This window comes from Poecilia reticulata, chromosome 18, assembly GCF_904066995.2.
Source record: "Poecilia reticulata chromosome 18, P_reticulata-male-v2, whole genome shotgun sequence".
Classification (NCBI taxonomy): Eukaryota; Metazoa; Chordata; class Actinopteri; order Cyprinodontiformes; family Poeciliidae; genus Poecilia; species Poecilia reticulata.
In genome coordinates, this window is record NC_088847.1 from 22,257,480 (window position 1) to 22,284,880 (window position 27,401).

A 27,401-nucleotide genomic window follows, 5' to 3' on the forward strand; every position below is an offset into this window, starting at 1 on the left:
CAGGTTGGTTGAGACTTTTTTAGCCTGTGTTTGATGACCTGAAATGAAATCGTGGTTTCAGAATTACAACTCTTTGAATCATAAACTAAGATTAAAGATGCAAACATTTTATCTTCTGTCTATTTTTACTTGCTGAGCCATTTTGTTATCCTTTACTGATGCATGCTGGTCTTCCGGGTCAGTCAGTTCAGACCCTTCATTTGTTTCACTCACTCCTCATATCTGTTCATCTTTATGGATTTGTCTAATCGGATCTCTTTGTTTTCATGAGACGCTCCGATTTGATTGGCCATTCGAACAGGAAGATATGAAAGCTAAATATAGAAACAGGAAGAGATGGGCGATAAACGACGACGACTTCCTGCACGAACTAGTGAACCTGGATCCTGCGTCCAAAAGCGGAAGGAGCCGGTACGCAACCACGAAAAAAACCCAAAAAACTCTTGTTTCCTGCAGAAGTATTTACACCCACTGAACTGTTTGTCCAATTTACACATTTAAACCACAAGTTGAACTGGTTTTATTGGGATTTTATGTGATTTTATTATGGTGAAGTGGAAGAAAATCATGAAGTACATTAATAAACCACCTGAGTCTAGACTGAACATTTCTCACAACTTTCTACCTCAAGCTCAGTCTGTTCTCAAGATTTTCAATTGGATTTGGGTTTGGACTTTGACTAGGCCATTTCAATTAGCTCAAAGGCCATTGCTTTGAGCTAATTGACCCCGTTTCTGTGTTTACCTGTCATCACTATGAATGATGCTGCCACCACCATGTTCCATCAACTAAATAATGTGATTTAGTTGGTTTCTGGTTGGTTTCCGGTTGGATTCTGGTTGGATTATGGTTGGTTTTTAGTTGGATTTTGGTTGGATTCTGGTTGGTTTCCGATTGGATTATGGTTGGTGTTTAGTTGGATTCTGGTTGGTTTCCAGTTGGATTCTGGTTGGTTTCCAATTGGATTATGGTTGGATTCTGATTGGTTTCCAGTTGGATTCTGGTTGGTTTCCAGTTGGATTCTGGTTGGATTCTGATTGGTTTCCAGTTGGATTCTGGTTGGTTTCCAGTTGGATTCTGGTTGGATTCTGATTGGTTTCCAGTTGGATTCTGGTTGGTTTCCGATTGGATTATGGTTGGTGTTTAGTTGGATTCTGGTTGGATTCTGATTGGTTTCCAGTTGGATTCTAGTTGGTTTCCAGTTGGATTCTAGTTGGTTTCCAGTTGGATTCTGGTTGGTTTCCAGTTGGATTCTGGTTGGTTTCCAGTTGGATTCTGGTTGGTTTCCAGTTGGATTCTGGTTGGTTTCCAGTTGGATTCTAGTTGGTTTCCAGTTGGATTCTGGTTGGTTTCCAGTTGGATTCTGGTTGATTTCCAGTTGGATTCTAGTTGGTTTCCAGTTGGATTCTGGTTGGTTTCCAGTTGGATTCTGGTTGGTTTCCAGTTGGATTCTGGTTGGTTTCCAGTTGGATTCTGGTTGGTTTCCAGTTGGATTCTGGTTGGTTTCCAGTTGGATTCTAGTTGGTTTCCAGTTGGATTCTGGTTGGTTTCCAGTTGGATTCTGGTTGATTTCCAGTAGTTTCCTGATTATATTTTGGTTAGTTTCTGGTTGGTTTCTGGACAGGTGATTCGTAGAGGTGTTTGGCTCCATGTTGTGTTTTGAAAGTAGTCGATAAAGTTTAATCTTGGTCTCCTGTGAGCTGAGCATTTGTTACCTCATGTTTGCTGCTGTTTTTCTGCTACAGGTGTTACTTCAGGTGTTTCACATCAGAGCTTTGTACCGAAACTGAAGATGAGCATTGGTCTGCATCCATCCAGCTCATCCTGCACCTGTTCATGTCAACAAAACTCAAAGCATCTCCATCACTTCCTGGTTTGATTCTCCTTTGCATACCGTCTGGCTGAGACAATCAGATATCAGGTCGTTATCTTTGCTTCACACAGAGAGGAGCAGGTGGATAGATGTACAACAACAAGATCAGGTTGATCTCAGGAGGTTTGAGCCAAAAACCGATGGATGAAAATCGTCTTGTTTCTAAAGGTGTTGCTGATATTTCAAAAGAAATCAGCAGTAAACTGAATATATCTGGATCAGCAGTCAGACTGATTAGTTTCCATTTGATCTCCGTTTGGATTCTGGTTGATTTCTAAACATTAAACTGTTTATAAAGTCTGATAGTTTCGGTTTTGTGAAGAACATTCATTGGACCCCGGTGATCTCCTGGGACGGGACGGGGAGCCTGGCTGGGACTGAAACGAATGCAGCTGGATTTGAACCGGGCCTGTTTGTTGTAATCCTTTCAGATTATTTTGGCTGAGATCTGGCACAGATTAATGAAAGTAAATAAATGTTTTGTGTTTTCTTTCTTTAAGGGCGGCCATGTTCTTTCGGTGCGACCCGCAGGAGGAGGAGGAGGAGACCCGACTTGGTTTTGGTAGAAAGGTGGGTTCACCTCCAGAACAAAGCGCTTCATAACACACACACACACAGTAGCCTAATGAAGACAGATGAGACAGCACACACACTTTCCCCAGTCTCCTGGTTACTGATGAGCGTCAGGGGGTCAAAGGTTAAATAAACACAAACTCACCTCTTTGCTGGAGTTTCCTTCCCTGTAATTTCTGGATTTTTCTGAAGCTTTTTTTTTTGTAAACCAACACAAAGAAGCACTAAATACTCAGACAAATTAGCACAACTTTTCTTAAGAATTTGTCTCCAAAATTAACCAATCGATCATAAAAACATGTCTTCAAAATCACCATTCTGGACATTCTGACCTAATGGACATGATCTGTGTCGGCACTTATTCCAACGGTTTGCAGTAAATTAAGATCCTGAGCTACTGAGACGCTTTTCTCTCTAACTTGGATTGTGGCTAACCAGTAAACAAATCCGCCAGAAAAGATTTATTAAAGTAAGTTGATTTAAAGCTGGACGCGTCCCAGGCGAATCATGTTTGACTGGATAATTTATCTGTCTGTTTCCCTCTGGATGCCTGCGGTTCCAATCATCTGGACTTCTTTCTGTTCATCTCTTTCACTTTCCATCCAAAATGTGTTTTACTAATACTCCCCCAAAAAATATCTGCGGCCTGACCAGAAACTTTGTGCTTTTTTATTTGCGAAGCAAAGACGACTACTGTGCGTTTGTTTCTGTGTGAACTTCTGCCAGCTGCTCATTCCTTTGTTTTTTATGTGGACCACATTTGAGTCTGATCGCTCCGTGTTTTAGCGACGTTTTGCTCGTTAGTCCGTCTTTGAGGACATTTTTTGGGCCGTTTTGGCTGGACTGTGTGGTCGGGATTTGGTTTTAGGATTAAAGTTGAGGAATGCGTTATGTCACAGTTCTCCACGGTGAGCAGAAAAAACATTAAAGTGTCGGATGGCGATACTGTAATTCCCGTTTTCAGATCTGATTCAATGCAGACCTCTCTGGGAATTTTTCTTTGTTAACGTGTGTGTGTGTGTGTGTGCGCGTGTGTGTGTGCGTGTGTGTGTATATACGTACGAGAAGTCCAACAGGGAAACTGACTAACAGATCACTGCTACCACTTCTGGGAAATGGGTAGTGATGGTGTACACAATGATTTTTTTTATCTTTTTTTTTTCTGTCGTTGTTTTGCTGGGTGTTTTAGCGGCGATCCGGCTCCGACGCTCGTTCCTGTTTGTGGAGCAGCTGTGTTTAGAAACTTCTCGGCGGAGCGTTGAATGTAAAACCCATCATGTCTCAGCGGGTGAATTCCTCTGCAGTTATTGTCTTGTAACTTTAAACGTTCCCGGCGTTAGGATTTAATGGGACATTTTAAAAGTTCACGGTCTTTGACTTGTGCAGAATGTAAAGGATAAAACCTGCAGGTGTTTTATTGTCCAGTTGTTTAAAAGGTGATTTTAGTTATTTTTATTGCCTTTACAACAGAGTACCAGGATCACGCAAAGAAAATCTAAACATTTAATTATGAGAATAAATTCAAAATAATATGAGAATGAAGTAGAAATAATAGTGGAACAAATTTGAAATAAAACAAGAATAAAATCATAGTTATATGAGAATAAAGTCATAAAATAATGAGAAAAGGTCCAAATAATGAGAATAACGTCCAAAATAATACAAGAATAAATAAAATCATAAAATTATGAGAATAAAGTCGTACTAAAATTAATTCAAAATAACATGACAGTCGAAATAATACTTATTTGAAATAATTCAAAAATAAAATCATAGTATTATCAGAATAAAGTTATAAAATTACTAGAAAGTCATAAAATTACAATAATGTCATATGCGAATAAAGTTGTAAGACAAGTCATAATATTTTGAGAATAAAGTCAGTTTTAGTATATTAGTATTTTTTTGTAAAATAAAAAAAGTTAAAATATTTTGTGCATTTATTAACTTGCTAAACAATAAACATGCAACATTTTAGTTAAATAAAATAATTATTCTGTGGGAAAACAATCTGTAAATTATTGTAGAACCAAGATATAAAAACACTTATTTACTCTTGTTTCATTAACAGAAATGCATATAGTTTATGTTTAGATATTAAAATGTTTTAAAAAGCAAAACTTATATATTGTTGTTAAAGGATAAATACTTTAACATTTTCCATTAAAAAATGATATGAACCGTACATGAATTCTGTTTTGGGGGCCACAAAAAAATCAGTTGAGGTGCCAAAAACGGCCCCTGCGCCGCACTTTGGACAGCATAACAACTGGTTGTTGTCATGGTAGTTTCATATCTACACTAGAATTAAAACCCAGACAGATTTATTCCCGTTCTCCACCTCAAACGTCTCATCTGGCTTCAAACCAAAACCAGTCAGACACTTTCTGATCTACGGCTTGGATTTTCACAATAAAACCGATTTGAATTCCTGCTGTAAACATCACTTGGAAAAAACAAAAAAAATTGAGATTAATCCCAGTTTATACTAGAATAGCATCTTGTCTTCGTCAGAACAACAGCTCTAAATCTCTGAACTTGAACTTTTCCCACCACTGATGACGAGATTCAGCAAATAAACGATAAAAACAGAGACGGAGGTGGTGATGACTTACAACCTGCAGGAAAAAACAAACGCTCACTCAGATTAGTAATCCGGTTCGCTTCTCTACTTACAAAGGAAATCATGGTTAAAGTTCGATACAAACACTCTATTATATCCTCAGTGCTCACAAATGATTCACTCAGATAAACACAAACACTTTAGCATGAGCAGTGTGAACACACACACACACACACACCCTGACCTAATGAACCATGTTTTCAAGCCAGAGGCTGTATGTCATCATGGCCAACTGGTGCTACATGTGTTAGCTATAAAGCCCTGATTAACAACAGTGTGTCTCTGTGCAGAGGAGCGCCGTACATGTGTAACTCATGATGGTTGTAAGAAACGCGTTGTTTGACAAACAGACACACTTTACGCTGCAGCCCCCCTCCCGCCTCTCTCTCTCTCTCCCTCCCGCAGCGCAGACTAATAGCTTTGCGATGTGCGTTTCGTCTCGTCGGCACCGAGCTGTGTGAACGTCGGCGGGGGAGCGGACGCCTCGAAAACAGGGATTTTTTAAACAATATGTCACTGATGAGCAGCGGGTCTGATTGGGACAGTAATCAAGTCGAGCTCCAGCAGTTTGTTTGTATGTAGAAAACACGTCCCCAAAATAAGACCATAAATAAAAACGGATAAAAAAAAGAACATGATGACATAATTTGGGTTTTAGGTTAAAAACAAAACTAAAAACTGTCTTCTCTACACCTCTTCTAAAACATGTTCCTTTAAGTTTAATTTGAGAATTTTTGACACTATTTTTAATAACATTACAAAAATGGTTTAATGCATCTAAAGTTGTTTTTTTTTATTATTTTTTAAGTGTATAGATAACATATATGATCATATTTGAACTAGAAAGGATCAAATACAGTCCAGTATTCTTAAATGCACAAAGTTATTTATTTTTGTAACGATGGGAAGCTCCAACCGGATGCTAACGTTAGCATTGTTAGCGGCTAACTGTTAGCTAATCGCACTATTCTCTCAGTGGCTTAGTTTCTTTAGTCTTTGACAGCTAGGAAGCCAAAAATGCCCCCAAACATAATTTATATTTATAATATTTTAACTAGAGAGGATAAAATGTAGTTCAGAGTTTTGAAATATTCCAAAAAGTGTATTTTCTGTTCTGTTTATTGAGGATAGGAGGCTGCAAACGGATGCTAATGTTAGCAGCTAACTGTTAGCTAGTCGCAGTCTTCTCTCTGTGGCTGTAAATAATTTTTACCGAGTCAGTTTCTGTCTGCTGGGATGCAAGACATGATCCCAGGTAGTAAAGTAAAGTTTTTAAAACAAAAATATAGCTTTTATTTCAGAAAAAAAAAGCTTTTAATGCTTTTGTTTGTTAGTTTTAATTATTGTGACTGTCAGCAAAACAGGATATTGAGTTTAAAACAAAAGCATTTTAAATGTGTAAAGTTTTAAAATGTTATCTATATTTTTTTATATGGTGTGTTTTTGTTTTTTACTCTTAAAAATATTGTCTTTCATTCAAACTTTGGGGATTTTCGTTTGGAATGTTAATGACAAATTATTAGATATGAAATATTATAAATGTTTAATTTATAAAACTAAAACAGCAGCAGAGGTGGAAAGAAAGAAATCAGCAACTGCAGGCCAATAACTGGTTCCGGTCATGTCAAAAGTGCTGGAGAAAATTATTCTGGAACAACGAGTACTGCATTTAGAAAGTAACAATCTTCTGCCTGCGCTTCAGTTTGGTTTCAGACGTCCACATTCCACAGAGACGCTGTAAGTGCTGCTTGAAAAGGTTAAACAATCACTTCACAAGGGACAAATGACTGGTGCAGTTTTTCTTGATTTGAAACAGGCCTTTGATACGGTGAATCACAATTTACTGATCTCAAGGCTTTCATCATTTAATTTCTCAGAACGGTCATTGTCTTGGTTTAAATCATATTTGGAAGATCGTGAAAAATGTGTTGTCATTAATAACAGTAAATCTGTCTTCTGCAAAATGGTAACAGGGATTCCACAAGGAACCATCTTAGGTCCGGTCCTTTTCAGTTTGTATGTTAACAGCCTTCCTGAAATTTGTATGCTGATGACCCCATTGTTTACACATCGCACAAAAGCGGTATTGTTGTTAGTGAAAAACTTCAGAACAGTCTGCAGAGACTATCAACATGGCTAAAGGATTCTTGCTTAACTCTCAATACAAAGAAAATAAAGTGCATTTGCTTTTCAATCAAGAAAACATAATTTCAGTCCTTGAATATTCAGATCAATGGGGCCTTATTGAACAAGTATCACAAGAAAAATGTTTAGGAATAATTCTGGATGCTCAGTTAAATTTTAGGAGCCATGTTGATAAAATCTGCAAAACTGTTAGATGGAATATAAATTGTTTTAAAATTATTAGACATTGTTTGACACTTGACTGTGCAGAGATGCTTTTGAACTCACTGATGCTCTCAAATTTTACCTACGGAGCTCCTGTCTAATCAAACTACTCAAAACATTAGCAAGTCTCTATAATCGCGCCTTAAAGTTTTATATCAAAAGTGATTAGATTCCATCTCTGTCACATTTTGGCTAAATTTGGCATTTTGGATTTTACACATTTTCTAAATTATAACGTATTAAAATTGATTTTTAAGTGTTTAAATGGACTTGCACCTACACCATTAAGTGATAGCATGCAGAGACTGCAGGGCAACAGCAGATCTACCAGAGCAGCTTTGGATGGAAATTGTAACATCTCCTTTCAAAGAACCACTTTTGCTCAAAGTGCTGCGTCTGTGAGAGTTTCTGCAGTTTGGACTCACTTCCTGTTCATTTAAAGTCTGCAACCAGTTTTAGTACGTTCAAAAATCAAACACAACTCTGGTTGTGTCAAAACAGAACTGTGTCCATTTTTAATGTTGTGCTATTTTAAATGATTATCACTTCAATTTTTAGAGTTACTTTTTAAAAGCCCATCTAGGGACAAGTTGCACCATGATGCAAACATGGGATGATGTTTTATTCAGTCTGTCTGTCGATGTGCGTCTGTCCCCATCAAATAAACTTTATAATAAGTAACTAGTTACTTTTAGTTAATTACATTTACTTGAGTAACTTTTTTGAAAAAAATTACTTTTAGAAGTATTTTTACTATTATGTACTTTTTACTTTTAATTGAATAATTTTATTATGAAGTATTTCTTCTCCTATTTGAGTAAAATTTCTGGATTTTCTTCCCACTGAATGAAAAACAAACATGTTTTAACCTAAAATCACCAGACACAGACGCAGGCAGGTTTTTTAATTAAAATAAACTGATTTGGAAACATTTTCTTTTGCCCGATTTGACTTTTTGTTTCTTATATGAATTATTGTAATTTTGATCTTTAAAATACCATAACTTCCACTTAATATAATATTTTGGTCCATCTTATGATGTCATTTTGAATAATAAATGATTGATTTGATCAGTTTCTCAGTACCTGATTAGACTTGAGTACAATTTTTGGGTATTTAAATAAAGGTGGCACAAAAGTGAAAAAACAGAAAATATAAAGTTTAAGTGGAAAACTTTATGCTTTTAAAGGAAAACAGACAAAACTTTTACCTATTTAGCCTAATTTTTTTTCTTGATTTCCGTATAATTAACGTTAAACACGCCTGATGTGTTTCATGGCGTCTCATTTTCCTCCACGTTCGTTTTTGTCGTTCATCATTTATTTTGTCAGTGAAAAATCGACTCGCTCTTTGTCTTCTGTACTTCACTTCTGCCTCGGCTCCTTTTCCATGTGAGGCTTTATTTGTCAGAGACGCTGCTTTAATCCCTCCGTTTTGTTGCGTCATCAGACGTGTGACAGTTGGGATTAAGTCTGTCTACCCAGATATTCTCCTAATCTGAACCATCCTTCATCCCAGCAGTAGCATGACGCTTTCCTGTGAAGTTTTTGGTGACACACGCCGTCCAAAATGAGGGGAAAATAGTTAAATGAGTCAGAAATCAGACGGAGCCAGTGGTTGCTCATAAATAATGAGTGTTTAGCTTTGGGCTGCATCGAGTTGTCCCCATCTTAAATCACAAAAATAAACGTTTCCCGAAAACAGTTGCTGCACTGATATTAATGAGTTGGCTCAAAACTCTGCAAAACAAATTCATTTGAAAATAAAGTTTTCTTTAATGGTCTCTGTTATTTAAGCTAAGGTTTCACAAACTTCTCAAACATACACACTTCCCTTTATTTTTTCCCCGATTAGTGAATAAACAGGGCTAAATGATGTTTTAATGCAATTAAATCACTTTCTTACCCAGATATTTAAAAAACCTTTGCATTACATAATGAGAACAATTTTCAATATGATGGAATAGATGAGGAAAATGAATGAAGAAAAAATAAAGATTACAAGAACAAAGCTGTAATTTAACCAGATTAGGTTGTAATATTATGACTTTATTCTCATAAATACTTCAATTCACGTATAATTTTCACTTTATTCTTGAAAGTCTTTATTCTCATAATTTTATGTTTTATAAATGTTTAGCCTGGACCTAAAACTGTCGTATCTGGAACTAACAATTATTTTAGTAATCAATTATTCTGACAATTAATGTTATACAATATTAAGAATACAGAAACAAATTAAATAAATAATTCATTAAATTTTTTTAAAATAAGAAAATAAACATTTTATTGCTTAAAACTGAACAGCAATATCTTTGTTCACTTCCTCCACCGCCGAAAAAGCAGAAAATTGAAGTCATCGTTCTTTAGAAATCAAGCTCAACGGGAGAAATCCCTGCTGGAGAAGTGAGGGCGATGAGAATCAAGCAGGATTCTGTAGAGAGGTGATAGCCAGGCTAAGCGTTAGCATTACCTGCTGTTGTTTAGATGGCACTCTGAAACATGCATTCAGAGTCTTTAGACAGAATAGATGATTGTTGATTTTGTTTTGAAATAAAAGCAGTTTGATCCGTTTCTACATGTTTCTGTTGTTTTGCCGAACATCCTGTGAAAGTATTGTTTTACCTCAAAGTCATGAGGATTACAGTACGAACCACAAACACTGAGGAGACGGAGCAGCTGCTGAAGATTATACAGCTCGTAGTAAAAATAAAGACTTACACTAGCAAACTGTTTTAGATGTAAGTAATGCTGACTCTTCCATAAATAAAACCATACAAAGTCTGATGAGGACCAGCTAAATTGTCACACAGTAACCTTGAGGAATTGGATAAAAAACCCACATCCTTGTTTCATTCGGAAGTCTTCCCACAAGTCCCTATCCAGAAAATTTGGCAGAGAGCTGGGCAGCTTTGTTCTTAATTAGTTCAAGGAATCTGCATGAAATCTTGAGCTGTTTAACCACATTTAGTCACTGACCCGTAGCCCTGAGGACACGACACACACCGCACACTGTTTCCCTCTTCTCACCAAATTTAACCCCGAAATGTGTCCCGGGTTCGGCCTCCACCTTCCACAGATGAAAAGGGCTTCATAAATTACATCAATTTAGAGATAAATTTAATTAATGGTGATAATAAAAACCAGACTGCTGCTTGACCTCCTGTGAACTTTTCGGTTAGCTGAACCCAACCGCCGCTCGATATTCTGCTTTTTTAAAAACTTTTCTGTTGTTGAGAACGACGCAGGACGCAGATCATAACCAGATGAAATCATAAAAGATCCAAAACAACTTTGAAAACCTCCGTCTTGCAGTCAAAAATGAGCCATCAGCCACATCTGTAACAGCTGTTTCCTCGTCACGGTGGCTTTCCTGTTGTTTTGTTGCTCTTCTTCTCCGTCCTGACAGTTTACCCAGCCGCCCTGCTGGGCCGTGCGGCTCCAATTCTGTTAATAGAGATTACATTACATTTTTATGATCTATATTTTACTCAATCAGAACCTGTTTGGAATAGTTTAGCTATTACATCTGGCTGTTTAAAACACTAACTTTGTGGTTTTTCTCATCTCCCCCGTGTATTTTGGCAGATCAAAAACGTGCTGTAAAAGTCTAAATGTGATTAAAGAAAGCACATTTTCTTTAGTTGGTGAAAGTAAATTGTTTTCTGTGACATCACAGTTTTTGCATAACTAAGGATTGTTTATTTATCTGTTTTCATTGAGATTTTTTTCTTTTTGGACAACCGTTCCTTCTTGTTGTGGATACTGTGTGATTTATGGCAATGTTTTTCATACTTTGCTGCTTTGTTATGGTGCGTAACCATAGCAACGGGGAACAGCTGATTAACATCGGAAAAGCCAAAATAATACCACAACTGAAGCCAGAAATCCCTGAGGGGTCGGAAAGGAGCGTTTAACTTTCCCTTTGGGATCAATCAAGTATTTTTGAATTGAAATTTGAAAGTACGTTGGGTTGCCATGCGTACATTTTCATCAGTGCAAACAGAGTGTCTGCATAGCATAGCAGGAGAGTAAATAACGTGAAATCATTGCTGCAACATTTGAGTAACATTGTTATGTAAAACTGCATGTGTGGCATTTCTTTTCAACATTCAGAAAACATGGAGAGCCTGGAGATCACTCTGAATTACATCCTTTTTGTTGTTGTTGTTTGTTTAACACTTTATTTATTTTCAAAACAAAACAAAGCCGGTGTTGTCATGGTAAAAACTGAAGTGTCAAAAGCTAAAAAACAAAAACAAACAAAAAACAAAGCCCTACGATGATGCAATCAACTCACTCTCTCGCTCTCTGGTTACCTAGCAACAACCTGTTGAGTAACTGGCGTTTTTTACTACAAACAAAAAGTATCAAAATAAATTATTTGCCCTCAGTTGTCACTTTATTACTCTCTTAAAACTTTAAATTAATGAGTTACAACATTTAATTTCCCTTTGGGATCAGAAATGTATTTTTGAATTGAATTTGAACTAGTAGTTAGTTGAACTAGTAGTTAGTTGAACTAGTAGTTAGTTCTTCTCCAAGGTATTTTAAAACAAAGGCTTCAATAAATTACAGTGTATTAAGCTACATAAAATGCTAATAAATGTCAATTATATTAAATAACAAATTAAATAATTAAAGATACATTCACTGTCCCTTTATGTAAAAAAATATTTATGAAAAATGGTAAAAATGTAACTTTGTCACTTTGAAGCGATGGATGGAACCGGGTTTCGCTCTCCGTCCTCCTCGCTGCTGACGTGCCCCCCGTTCGCTTCCTGTGTCCCCCTAAGCCCTCTAAAGCCCAAACTAAACACCCTGGCTGTGAAAGGTTGTTCCCGGGTCAGAGGAAATTGAAAATGTGTTCAGCAGCAGCAGCAGCCACATCATCTTTCACACGCACACCTTCTCCAGTCAGTCAGTCAGTCAGTCAGTCAGTCAGTCAGTCCACCAAGTGGAGCGAATGCGCTGCAGGTGTTAAAAGCTTAGATGGACATAGATGTGGAATGTAAAGATAAGCCTGTAGCTCACATGGCGACACAAAGCAGTAATTATCTGAGTTACACACATAACCGTGTTAACAGGTCACGACCTCTGAGCAGGAGCAGGGTTTGTTTGGTCGTGTGATTTTACAGGAACTGTTTAAATCAGATGTTTGGCACCAGCTGCCATTATCTCATCCTCAAACCGGCAGCAGGCCGTGAATCAGCTTTGAATCAGAGCTGCTTTTGACGCGTCACAATCCTCCACTTCAGTTCCTCCCCTTAGACTCAGGCGTTGGATGAAAACAAATGTCACCACCACGTTGTTTTAAAAGAATAATAACACACCAGTACAGGTGAATGTCATCTGCATAAAGGAGAAATTTATTAATGATCTTTCCATTGGTGTATACTTTTATACTGCAACAAAATAAGTGGGCCAAAGACGTCGCCTTGAGGAACCCCACATTTTGGTTTAAAAAAAAATAAACATGCTCTGTTTTTAAGACAGATCTACCAAACTGGAGGTAAAATATATTTTAAAATCGTTTCTTCAAAACAGACACAGCACTGTAAACTTTAAAATATTTACATTTCTTCACACATTGTGGAAAAAGTGAGCGATGGAGTTTCTTTTTAATGAAGCATTTTTATATCTGTAACAGTTTCTAAATTACATCAGTGTTATAATGAGTGACTTTTGAAGGTGCAGCATATTACTGGACGATATGACTGAAAAACTTATCACGATATAAGCATTTCATATCAGTCGATATCAATAATTATTGATTAGTTTTTTTTTTTGTTTAAATATCTGAAATATTGTCAAACTGGTGGCTTTTCATGTTTTATCCACAGTTTTCAATCCACTGTGTTGTTTTTATTTATTAGCAATTATCAGGCGAAACCTGAAACTGCTGCTGTGTCAGTTACTCAACAGGTTGTTGCTAGGTAATCACAGAATGAGTGAGTTGCTAGGTAACTACAGAATGAGTGAGTTGCTAGGTAACCACAGAACGAGTGAGTTGATTCCACCAACCTAGCTTAACTAGCTGTGAGAAGTTGAGCGACTAAAGTCATTCCTCTGCCTACATCTCCCAGAATGCTGTGCGGTTCTGGATCTGGGTTCAGTAAATATTCTATATACTGAATATTGACACATTATCTATTGCTATTGATCACATGTCTATCAGGATATATAATCTTATTGATTTATAGTCCAGCCCCAGTACAGCATGTGTAAAAATGTTATAAAAACACAAAGTTTGCATGTATTTTTCCCCGGATTTAATCCTATAAATATATTTATTTTCTAACAAGGAAAGCTAAATTATTGAAATCTAATTTTTAAGTTTTTTTGTGCAAGAGGATTTTATTCGTAGTAGAGAGAAAAGAAAAGAGAAAACTGATGATTTCTTACAACCAGTAAATGCAGTATTAGTATTAGCATTAGCATTAGCATAGCAACGGTGGCTCATGAAGTCCAAAAAAATGTTTGCAAAACAAACTCTGGTCTGTTTACAACGTACTAAATGTGTCAGGTGTGAACACATGATGAAACGCTCAGTTGAGCTAAACTTCTGTGGAAAGATGACAGACGTTGAGTCAGATGATAAAACAGATGAGACTCAGATTTGATCACAGCATTGATTCCAGTTGACATAAGTATTTATAAATCACACAGATTTGTACATAAGGCAACAATCCAAAGCCATTTTAAGTTTTAGATGTTTAATATCAGACGGATTTCATGAAAACGTACAAAAAAATTACAATAAATTAACTTTTGCATTTCTAATTGAATGAATTTTGTGGCCCATTTGTACTTAAAGTTGACCAGTTTTGGCCTCAAGGGCAAAAAGTTTGGACCCCTGCTGTGGAAACTTCAGAAAATCTGGCATTCAATGAACAATAGGAGCTTGTTTAACGTCAATAATATCAATATTAATATTGATTAAAAGCGCTATAATCAGTGAAATAATCATTTTCATCACTATTAAGGAATCATTGGCTTAAACAAACTCCTGCATCTTGAGGAAAAGTTACTTAGAAGTTAATTTTGTCTTATTTCAAGTTTACTAAGATGCAATAAAAACTAGACCAAAAACACTTGGTAAGATTTTGTGTTTTTGCAGTGTTTGAAGAAAAGTTCTGGAGTGGCCCAGTCAAAGCCCAAACCTCAATCTGATAGTGAACTCGTGGCAGGACTAGAAAATGGCTGTTCACACCTGATCCTGATCCTGTCAGAAAAATTGACCAAATTCTGACTTGAAAGGGATTTTTATGTAATTATTTTAGGTGACAGATTTTTATTTGTCGTTATTTTGCAGAAATCAGTTTTAACTTTTCTTATCAAAAAGCCACATTTTGTTGATCATTGTGGATTTTTAAAAGCGATAAACATTCAAGGAGGTGAATACTTTCAATAGACGCAGTTATATAAATATATCATATATATACTTGCAGAGTCTACAAGCTACTTTCATTAATTTACTTTAACCCAAACGTCAGAAATAAGAGTTTTATCTCTTTAGGAGACCAAAATGCTGAAGACGCTGTTTGAAGGCTGAGAAAGATGAATGAGAATAAATTATAAAGCTGATAGAGAATTTGAAATAATCTCTCAATAAGACAAAAATGACTCTTCAGAGTGACTGCAGTGAGCTCAATGTCCGCTAGGCGGCAGCGCTGAGCTGCTGACTGAGAGCCGAAATGAAGAAAAGACTTGAAACGAGGAAAATGAGGAAACCCCAGTCAGGTTGTTCCTCTGTTCTGGGAAGAAAAAATGAAGCAGGGAAAAATATTTCTACACAAGTTATGAGTTAAGTTATAATAAATGATGTCAAAATGCCTCATCTGAGTGAGCGGCTGTTACTGCGCTGGAAAAAGACACGCAGAGATCTGCTTCATCTGCAGATTCACAGAAAAGAAGACCAGACACCCAGGTTCAGGTTTCTGGTGACATATTAAGCTTTATTGTGGGAAATAAGAAAGAGAGGGCAAGAATCGTTTTATTTAGCAGAAATAATGCAGGGGTTCATAATTCAGACAGGTTTTAGATGTGATGAAGTCGAGAAGAGAAAGAAAGGAACAACCTGAGAGATGTTTGAAGTGTTTAAAACCAACTACTGTCAGTGCTTCAGTGTTAATTGTAACCGTTTATTAATAACAAATCAGTTTGACCAAATTTCAGTGGTGTCTCCAAGGGGGGGGGGACTTGGGGCCCATCACCCAACCCTATAAATTTTCTGGAACTTTTATAATAAACATGAAATATTTTCTGCATAAATTTAGGAAAAGTTAAATTAGTTATTTATTTACGTTGCTATTCTCAAAAGATACGTAGATCGAGTATTTTAGGTAAAAAATTAACAACAGTTTTTATTCCAATATATATCAACTGATTCTTGAAACTTGGAAACGTGAATTTACTGTTACAAAAACATTTTTTTTTCTTTAATTTTGATCTAAATTTTATATTTAATCTTTGCAGCATATTTAAAGAAAAGTAGAAGTTATTTTATTGGTTTTGGTTTTGGTGTGCCATCTCAAGACTACCAGTGGTCCAACGGGGAGAGACATTTTTTAAATTACTTCATTTATTTTTAGTCCCAACATATTTCTTGAATAAAGTTATGATCATAGACAGCTTACCAAAACGCTCACCTTAAATTGTAATGTTTTCTAGAGAAACTGAGGTGAAAATGTACCAATTATGACACATTAGGAGTCATGGATTCAGTTTATTATATTTTGTTTCAATCATTTGCTTGGGGAAATATGGCAAACAAATAAACACCAAATGTATCGGTTATGATACAAAACATTGGAATTGATTGATTGATTTTGCACATTGGAGCAGTTTTAGCACCGTTTCTTTGCACTAAGAAGGTCCTGGGTTTGAATCCCAGCCTGTTTTTTCCTTCATGTTCTCCTGTGCATACGTGGTTCTCTCTGGGTCCTCCAGCCGGAAACCTGACAGTTAATTAGTTTCTCTGAGGCAAATTTAACTCCTTGAACTTAATGTCTAGCTATGCTCAATATTCTGATAAAATAATAATCAAGTATGCCACTGTTATCTTAAATTCTAGTTCTGTGACCACATAACTTGCTGAGGCGGGCCGGATTTGGCCCGTGGGCCTCCAGTTTGACACTGGAAAGCCGTGTGGGTCGACGTTCTTGCTGGAGTGGGGCCTTGAGCCCAAGTTTAATAATTCTGTCTTTTTCAGAACCGCATGTCAAACTGAAGGCTCGGGGGCCAAATCCGGGCCACCAAAGCTTTTTATGCGGCCCTCTGGACTCCAGAGGCCGAGTTACATCAACCAACCCCTCTATTTGTCATAGTTCCCTCATCGTGGATTTTTTATTATTATTATTATTATTACACCATATTTTTTTATTATTTACAGCAAAAGTGGTCAAAACATCGAGTTTAAGTTATGCTAACTTTAAACTAAGACAAAAGTTTATTTAGCCTACCTCCTTTTCAAACTGTAAATATATATCATGCTGTTTGAACAGTGAATGTTTTAAATAAACTAAATTAAGCCTTTTTGTTACTGTTAATTTATTTTTTATATATTATTTTTTAACACTTTATACCTGATGCTGCTGTTTCACCTGAATTTCACCCTGACAGAACAATAAAGGCTTTATTTTAAATGAACTAGAGTGTATACTTAATTATCTCTGATTACTGAGTAATAAACTTCATTATCTATTGAACTGTTTATTAAACCATGTAGTCTAATCCGTTCACTGGATGGAGGAGGAAAGTTTCTCTCAGACCGACTTCCTGGCAAAAAGAAAAATAAATGGCGTCTCCATGCAGCTAAATACTGTCTGAGGTTTAAACAGTCAGATTATAAAAGCCTCCAGAGGTTTTCGATGCACAAACAGCTGTCAAAAACAGAAAATGACTAGAAAGAGTTTCTGCTCCGTCGTTTTGGCGCCCCCTGTGGTCTGCCTGGATGATTTTGTCCCAGAAATGATTGAAATAAACGATAATGTTGTTTTTACACTATTTTTAAAGTAATATAATGGTAATAGTGGCATAATAGTTCATGAACACATTCTCAGATTGATAAACTTTAATGTCTAATAAATATACAAAACAAATAAACAGAAATGAAGTTTCTGTAAACAAACAGATCTGAGACCAAAACACCCGACTGAAGATGTTTGTCATCCAGTTTTCAGCAGAAAAATGAGAAAACAATAAATCATGCAAATGGAAACGATTGAGTGCATTTTAATTGATCATGTGACTAATTGATTTAGCATACCAACTTGTGGCGCCCCCTCTAGCACGGCGCCCACAGCGCAAACCCCCTTTCTGCGCCAGTCTCCGCGGATTGCGCTGCGTGTTTTCGGCCGCAGGTGACCGCCTCTGGAGCACAAGAAGGATGAGGGGAGCGCACGTCCCGCACGGAGCCCGGCTTCTCCCTCTCCTCCTCCCCTCAGCCGCTGGCGCCGCGCCAGCTCCAGCACGAGCCTCTCCTCCTCTCCTCTTACGCCGCTTGCTGCTCACTTTACAGCGCCCCCTCCTCCTCCTGTTTCTGAGGGGAGGGGCGGGGGTGGGGGTTCTCCGGGAGCTGAGAGAGGTGGAGCAGAGGTGGAGGAGGGAAGATGGGAGGGGAGTCTGGGGCAGGAGGGGGGCGACGGGAGCCCTTGGCCGCCTATTCGCCTTCCAGTTGCCTCCACACTATATAAACACTCATTGGTGCCTCTGGCGGGACGCACACACACTCTTTACGCACACACACTCACGCACTGAGGGTGACTTGTGTGTGCAGCCAGCAGAGAGAGAGAGAGACGCGCTCGGAGAGACAGAAAGGTGCGCAGAAAGGAGAGAGGACGGCAGACAGAGAGCGGCAGCAGGACGGAGCATCTGCGCATCACTGCAGCTTCAAGGATCTTAAACGTCTCCAACTGCAACGCACTGAGGCGCGTAAAGCTTTTCAAATATTCAGATTTTTCTTTTTTCAAAAAGAGAGTTTTGGATCTGAATCACGCGGTTCCTGGAAGAGTTTCCCCCCATTTATAGCAACTTTTTCCATCCCAGTCCAGAAGTTTTAAAAAGAAAAAAGTTTAAACTTTTCTTGGCTCCAGGCTCGGCTTCACTTTTTCCACGTGTTTTTTTAAAATTTTAAATATTATTAATATTTATCTCAAATTTCCAGACATTAATTTTTTTTTTTTTTTACTTTATACCTCCAATTTTTTAACCCAGAAACTCACAAAAATGAACTTTCAAACACCAGGAGCGTCCCCAGCCAGGTGTGCCTCCAGCCCCAGATGTTTAAATCATTAAAGCAAACTGACTTTCGGTGATTTCATTTTTGTTTTTTTCCTCTGAAGGTTTGAGATTAAAGCGTCACCTGTTGCTGCGTCTCCTCCACTCAGACAACCGCGATTTGCGCTCTGGAGACGTCAAAAAAAAAAACAAACAGAAAAAGAGAACATAATCCATATCACACCTCCGCAGTTCATTCATTCCCAAAGCAAAAAGAAAAAAAAAGAAAAGCAACCCGCGCCAGGAGCGTTTGGAGTGCGTAAATCGGCGCTGCGCTTTTTACGCACAAGAAAATAATCAACAAATCAACAAAACCTGGTGACCCAGAGTTTTATTTTTATTTTTTCGTCATCCTCCTCATCATGCTGTTCGACAGCTTCGACTTGATCTCGGCTCTGGCCACGCTGGCCGCCTGCCTGGTGTCCATGGCGCTGCTGGTCGCCGTGTCCCAGCAGCTCTGGCAGCTCCGGTGGACGGCCACCCGGGACAAGAACTGCAAGCTGCCGATGCCCAAAGGCTCCATGGGCTTCCCCTTCATCGGAGAGACCTGCCACTGGCTGCTGCAGGTAAGCTGGACCCGGGCGGGATCGTTTGATTCCGACCCGATCAGAGGGAACTTTGCGTTTTACTCTTTTCCATTCGGTCAGAATTAGTGGAGTTTTCAAGTTACTGATGAGTTAGTCTGATTTTCCCCCTAAGCTTTTCACTATAACCCGAGTCAGGAAAGTTCAAACTACTTTGAAATGATCCCGTGTTTGGCTTAAGCAGCTCATATTTGTTGGAGATTCCTGCAGTTTGTGAAGTTTGTATCTGGATTCGTGCTGATAAACGCATCAATCAGAAGTTTGACTTAAAGAGTTTGATTTTTTTTGTTGGCGTTATCTCTCCAATTTGTCAAGTTTGTAGCTGGGAGTCATGTTGAAAGGTGCGTCAGATTCAAAGGACGGGAATGTGTTTAATGGAGATGATGAGTTTCTGCAGCTCCATCCTCCAAAATCCCAACTTTAAAGAGCTGGAGCATCCTTTGCCTCCAGCCGCAAAGCCGATCAGAGCGAACAGACAGAGACACGTAAAGCTGGAGGAGGAGGAGGAGGAGGAGGAGGAGGAGGAGGGTTTTGGTAATAATAGCGACGATCGGAGAAATAATGATGAGCGAAGTTCGCCGGGACGCGCGGAGGCACGTCGGCAGCGTGCGGGGTTTGAACTCGCGGTGCTCCCGTCGGTGCAACATCTGACACCGAAAGAGAGAAAAGAGAGAGACAGAGAGAAGAGAGAGAAAAGAAAGAGAGAGAGAGAGAGAGAGACGCGTTCCCGGAATGCAGCCGAGGACCACGGCCAAGTTTATGGAGCGGCGACGGGAGGGGAGAGGGGGGCCTGTATGTCAGTCTGATGGAGGAGGCTGAGAGTGTCTGTGCTTATGAGGTCCAAATGTCTCCGAAACGCGCTGGAAAAGTGTGGAAAAGTCCAGATTGTTGGCCGCGGCGCTGGTTCTGCAGGAGACTTTTCTTTTTTCTTTTTTCCTGAGGTGAAATCAGAGATGCACCGATCAGCCTTGAGTTCCTGCAAAATACCGATTTTTGTTTTCACCTAAAGATGGTCGGAAGAGTGTATTCTGTTTCAAAATGTTGTTTTGTTGTTTTCTTACAGCGGTTCCACGGCGCGTTGTCCTAAAGTGAAGCTTAGAGACTTTCCTTTAACATCAGAAGGACAGGATTTTGTAAAGTGAGATTATTAGCACCTGCAGCCGATTACTTTCTTTGGGTCTTTATTTAGTATAAATCCAGATTAGATGAAGCTGGAGGCTGAAATCAAAGCGCATTAAAACTCAAAAGTGGTTTGTGTGAACCTTTCAGTCGTTATTTACACAGAAACCGATAAGAGTTAATTCAGGTAGGAGACGCTGTCTTTGAAACGGAAACTGAGAACAGATCATGTAAAAAAACAAAAAGTAAAGTTGTGTAAAAAAGCTAAATATCTCTACTTGTTTCACACAGGAACACAATAGGTGTCGCACCGCCTCCAACCTCCACTTCCTGTATGAATAATCAGCAACTTTTAAATAAATAACCGACCAAAGCTCATTTAACGATGGCTTAGAGGTTCTTGAAATACAGTATTTGTAAACTGCAATGCTGCTTTTTGAGTTTGAAGTTTTTATAAACCTATTTTAGTCGTTAACGTTAGCATATAAAAGCAACCAATCTGGATCTCTACTAAACAAAGACTTTAAGTGTGGATGGACCAGAGTTCGCTGTTTGGTCATCTGTGGGAGCCCAACTGCTGGACATGTGTTTTTCTGAGTAATTTGTTGTTGAAAGTTTCCATTTGGTTTTGGGAAAATACCAAATAAATGCATTTTTATCCATCATATAGTGTCAAATAAAGCTCCACATACTAACATTTGGTAGTTTTGCTACATTGGCTCCGGGTGTAAATCGTAAAATTTAGATGTTACAGTTGCTGCAGTTTCCTTCTTGGCCAGCAGGTGTTGCTGTAGAAACAACTAATCAAGTCAGAGCAGAAAAACAACCAGAGTAAAAATTTCTCAAAGGTGAATGTAACTCAGCAGTTTTTAAACTATATATAATGTATAAAATATGGACATTTTTGTTTGTAACATTGTAGAACTCGACTGCAGCAGCTTACAAACATCAGTATGAACAAGATTAGACAGAAAATGAGAACAAAACTGATAAAGATTTGAAAAGGTATCTAAAAATGGTAGCAGCTCAGTGGTGACACCTACTGTCTGAAACAGGAAGTGCAGTGATTCTAGAACGTCCCACGGTTGTGCTGTTACAACAAAGGCTTTTATGCTTTTCTACTGTTATACGAGTTGTTGTTCGGTTTGTTTCTCCCTGCGGGGGGCGCTAGACCTCCATTAAGTTCACAATGAGTACCTCTGTCAAGACTACAAATGTATTTTTGAGAATAAAATGTATGAATGTCTGATTTTAGCAATGATTGAGTTTTTTTGTTGCTACTATTAGTTTTGGCCACATGGGGGCAGCAGAAACGAGTTTTTAAAGTAGTAATTACATATTTTTGCGTTCAGTGATATTCTTTGACCCGACTGGGTCGTTTTAGCCCAGGACTTCCCATGTTTTGGTCCCGTTTTTGGTCGGGTGTTGCTCTTTGCGTACTCTATGTTCCAGCAGTTATTTTCTATCCATATTTGTTTGGTTTCTGCTGAGCTTTTCAGCCAAAACCAGCACCGCTAGCGGGTTAACGGACAACCAAAATAGCTCATTTGTGCACCGGGCGGCCAAGCATTGAGCTGAAACTCGCTATGAAGAATTACAGCGGGGTGTTTGTTTACATCAGTGAACAAGTGGCGGCTCTGTAGCCGCGCGTCCCGAGGTAACAGCGAGGGCTTTAAATCTCTCCCGATACAAATCGACCGGTTCGAGATTATTTTCTTTTCTCAACTCACATCCTCTTTTGTTCTGCCGCGCTCTCGCCTGGCGTCCCCTGGCACCTCATTCAGGACTCCAACATAAACACTTAAGTGTCTAAACGTGTGTGTACAGTGTATATATTTTTACCTCGTCACACACACACAGCTACATATTTCTGTGGCTGATCCATTTTAAAGCGATCTGCAGTTAGAAATAGCGGCGCGGCGGCTCTGCCAAGGATCTGTCTGCTCTCATTAGGAGCCGGAGCTTTCTGAATGGACGGTGCCAAGCGAGGAGAGCTACTGAGGGAGGACACACACAGAGCAGAGAATCACTTACCTACACCGGCAAATTTATGCTCACAAAACAGCAAGAAGAAATAACAACAACCTAGACCATTCCAGATGTGATTACTTCAAATACAAAGTGCGGTCCGGGGGCCATTTACGGCCCTCGGAGAGATTTTGGGCGGCTGAGACTAGCCTAGGTTTGGCTAGCATGCAGGCACAGATTTACAAACAATGTTAGGGGGGAAATTTTCACTTTTCCTTTCAAAAATAGAAAATGCAAGGTGCAACACAAACTATTCATCTAGATTTTTGTTTTTAATTTAGTTTATTCATAAAAGAGACCCAAAGCGTCCGGCGGCTTTAATTAACAGACAGTGTTGGCATTTAATAAACCTGGGAAAATAAAGCAAGAGTGAGAAAATAAAATAATGTGTGTTTAGTTTATATAGCAGATAAAAATAATAATATAGCAGCCTTTGCAATTTTATCTAAAAAGAAAAATAATACAAGTGCATTAGGACTAGAGGTCGACTTTTATTGTATCGTGATACATTTATTATCATGAAAAGAATTACAACTTATCGTTATTACGATAAATTTCAATTAATAATGTTTAACTCTCACCCCCAAAATATCCGTATTGTTAGTTTTACTATTGTTTTTCCACCGTTTGTTCAATGAAAGTACCAATAAATATTGATTGATTTGAAAATATGATTAAATGCAGTTTGCAGTTTAACGATACAAATCAGACTTTTTTTAGTGATTGTGTCCTAATGGCCACGTTTCTCCAGAGAAGTAATAAATGGTTCTTTTTGTCACTTTTATCGTTATCACAATAATAGCACAAAATATCGTGGTAAAACTTTAAGTCCATATCGTCACCTCTAATTTGGACAAAACGTCTTTTAATTGTTTTGGTATTTCAATAAATATCAAAAATGCTCCCATAGAGACAAAACAATAGCATAAAACCTATTTATTAAAGCTCAAAATTCAAGTTTCATTCATCAAAAAATGTTTATGATTTTCAAAATGCCTGATTTTGATCAGTAATTCATTCTTCCCACCTATAGGGGGCGCACTTAGGAATCTAATGGTAATATAAAAACATTTAAAGAGGGCAATCAGACGTGAACGTTTCCTGAAACAGTTTCTGATTAATCAGTCCAAATAAACTTTACAGTAAATACATTCTGCTTCCACCAGGTGTCACTAATGTGCAAAAATGCTCCATATTGTTTTAAAGACATGTATTCTTACCATTTTTTAAAACAATAACTAAGTTAAAAAAACAAAGTTCTTGGCGAATCAGGAACAATTATTAGTTTTTTCTTCATTTTGACATCTATTGAAGCACATGATTACGTGTTTATTCGTGGTTTATGTTTTTGAATAACGTTGGACACAATATTTTCGCACAGCTTGTTTTTATGCATAAACTGTAACAGCGACAGCTTTTAATCTATCATCCATCTTTCTGCCAGCCTCTAATCCCGTCAGATTGACGGTGATGAAGTGTAAATTATAGGTTGCAGGATAACAACCGGCGCCCAGACCAAACCAAGTCCTTCGTATCCTGCACCTGCTGTCAGCTCAACATCAGGGAAACATTTTTAAAAATCAAACTTGTTGGCTTTTTTTGACTCTTTTTTAAAAAATACTTTCTTGCTATTTAAATCTTAAACATCTAAACACCTTTTGAGTGTTATATTTTAAAGCTTTTATAAATCCTTGTAAAAATATGATTGTCATCATGATCCTAATCATAAGTTTGGAGTCAAATTTTTTATTTCACTTCAAGTTAAATTATTGAGCTGATCAGTGATAAAGAATCAGAAACTATTTTGGATCTAGGATAAAGAATAAACACATTTAAAAAACTAAAAGTTTAATTACGTTAAATACGTTACATGCTAAAATGTATTAAGTAGCCCTTTGTGGTTTTAGATACATGGATCACTGCCCAGGGTGGCTTAAAGTCCGGGGGCGGCCCAGACAATGTTCTATCTGTTGTTGTTGATTTTTTGCACATCCACTAAACGGACAGGATGAACAGCTCTGGCTGACGTTGGGACTAAACTCATTTAAAAGTGTCTGAAGAAACAGAAATGGTCAACAAATTTAAATATGCCATGAATTTTAAAAGAAACGACCAAATATTAAAAAGTAGATGTTAATTCTTTTCCATATTTGACTTATCAGTAAAAGTTACACCAACAGTTGATGTCAGAAGTTTTATTTTCCTGATTTCCAGACTGTATTTTAAAACTCCTGATGAACAGATTCGTTTTTATGCTACATTTAGTGTTACAGTAAACACACAAAAAGAAAAGGGTTAAAAGAGTTTTTCAGGCCCAAATGAAGTTTAATTTCAGTTCAAATGATTAATACTTAGCCTATTTGACGTAATATTGCACTATTATGTCTTATTGTATTAAAAACGTAACGTCAGATTAACATTAAAGCATTTTTATAGGATTTTAAGACATTTGAGCCCAAATATTCGCTCTCATCTGGTGGAAATGAAAATCAACTTGGTTCGACAGTCAATCCATGAAATAACAAACTGTTAAAACATATTTTCTGTACTTCATAAAAACCACAAAGTCTCTACTGTACCGACAGTCATGACAAAACCCCCAGAAATCCATCCAGTCGACTTGTTCAGAGGTTTTCAGAGGGCTGTGCCTCAAGCGGGCGGCTCAGACAGAGCGAGCATTGTGAGGCCCGGTGGCTTCATCTATAGTATTTTCCATTACTGCGGTGCAGCTCGCTGTGTGCTGTATGACTGCGGTTATACACACAAAAACCCAGGGCAGGAATCACATGAAGTCATAAAACATCCCCAAAACATAATGCATGATGATGCAGAATCCACATCCACAGTCTGGAAAAGTTGGGGTTTGTTTTTTGTCTTCCAGGTTTGGAACGTTATTCAGAGAAAATGGAGCTTGAAATATGTCATCTGAAGCATCTACTGGTGTTAAAGGGCACCAATGTTTGGTAAAACTACAGCTCAAAACAAATAGAAAAGCAAAAAAAATGTGTACAAAACACCTTTAGGGTTATTTAGTTAGAGACCAAACTAGCTCAAATAAACTTATTTCTTACTCGCAAAACAGGAGAAATTAGGCTGGACGTGAAAAACCCCAACAAAATACATATTACAATTTAAAACGTAAAGTTAGTAAGCTACCAGAGCAGATAGCCTGACTAAGTCACCAGCAAATATTGGCATTAAAGCAAAGAGATAAAATATTACGCCTAATAAATATCTGAAGAAAATTAGTTTAGTGGAAATTTGTTCTATATTTGATGTATGAAAAATAGAGCATAAGCAAAAACAACTACAACTCAACATCTATGATTTTACTGCTATATTTCTGTCTCAAAGAAAGACTAATGTATATTTCTGTCAGAAATTTTAAAGTAAATACAGTGAAAGTTTTTTATTTTTATTATTTTGATAATAATCTTGTAAAAAAAAAAAGATGCTAGGTCCAGACTGTACTTCTTGTCCTGTTGCTGATGTGATAAATATCTGAATCTTTTTACATTTTGTGCTGTTTTTAAGTAAAACGAAGACATTTAAATCATTTAAAGACTAAACTTCCAGTGTATTTTAGAGTAAATTCATCAGGAGGTTATTTTTAAACCACTGACTCGTTGGAAAAGCACATTTTATACATTTTCCTTTAGTTTTGGGTCCTTTTTGGAACTGAATAATTAAAAATCTGACATTTTGCAAATATCTGCTGTAAATTTTGCACATGTTTATTCAAAACTGGACCAAAAATATAAAGATTTTAAAAACATTGGGGTCTGGAAGTATATGAGTTCTAAATATGAGCAGGGAACTGGTCAGTTTGTGTTTTTCTTGTGCAGAGATGCGTAGCTGATGAAACGAGGGGCGTCCCTTCACGTGTTAACATTCAAGGCAGGATCCCCGAACCTCCAAGGACTCTCCTCAGCCGTCACGTAAACTTTCAAAGCGTCCAATCCAACTTTTCTTGTAGTTTTTCTCAAAACACACATCCAAAAAAAAAAAACCATTCGTGTGTAAACGTTGAGATTCTGTCGTATTCTCAGAGCTTTACCGTTACGTCCGTCGCTCGACTGCTTTTGCGTCGTTTCCGATCTTTCGTTTCGAATTTGTCATGTCTCTCCAACATGTGAGTGTTTTTAAAAGATTCTCCTGTCGCCTCACAATCCGATTCTCTAAATGTGACTTTTCACCCCGGCCGTCTATGTTTTCATCCTCATTTTCCCACGTTATCAGTTTTCCTAATGTCAAACTTGTCTGCTGGATCGCTGGTTTGTGGCAGAAAGTGTTAAATCTAAACGTTTAAGCCACTTTCTGTCCGTCTCTAGGTCCAGGCGACCTCGCTGTCCTCCTCTTGTAGATTAGCGTGAGGTTCTGGCAGCGGTCTCCCCTGCCCCTGCTTTCACCCCGAGAACACACTGCTCCCTCCTTCAACACTCTCGTCCTGGGCCGACTATAGAGGCCAGTGTTAATCCCCCTCCCCTCATCGAGTGAGTGTGTAGGTGTGTGAAAGAGAGGTGGCTGCCCGTTTATCGCTTACAAACTTTGTGTGTGAAAAGCTTAAGGGATAAAGCGGGTGTCTTTCGGTCAACAAAACGACCACAAATACGCCTAAAAAAAGACTCATGGTGAAGTTTTCCCATCACTTTGACTTTAGCTACATGGGGTTTATACTGTTAAATCATGTAGATAATTGGTTTAAAGGTTTTTTCACACCTGATAGTCCAATAGACTTGGTTTGATTGGGGACTAAAACTGCAACGTTTATTACATTTTCAGATGATGTGGTGAGAAAAACAGTTCCCCTCCTCGCCTGTGGCGGCGCTGTAATAAGAACCACTCTAGGAAACAACACAAATACCTCTGAAGAAGACATGAGGTCCAAAATGTGAACAAAAACATCAGATTTTAGCTGATTTTGTTGTTTCTAAAAGTCCATGAACTATTTAACCCACTAGCACGAGACTCTC

General features: G+C 37.9%; 1 protein-coding gene across 1 annotated transcript in view; it reads left to right on the forward strand.

Annotated features, from left to right (window-relative positions):
• The first annotated feature begins 18,072 nt into the window (after positions 1-18,072).
• The window catches only part of cyp26b1 (cytochrome P450, family 26, subfamily b, polypeptide 1), a 37,678-nt gene continuing 28,349 nt past the window's right edge, over positions 18,073-27,401 (forward strand). Inside the window, exon 1 of the mRNA XM_008435625.2 lies at positions 18,073-19,263. Within this exon, the coding sequence (XP_008433847.1) occupies positions 19,060-19,263 (204 nt within the window). The 5' untranslated portion in view covers positions 18,073-19,059. The remainder of the gene's footprint in view (positions 19,264-27,401) is intronic.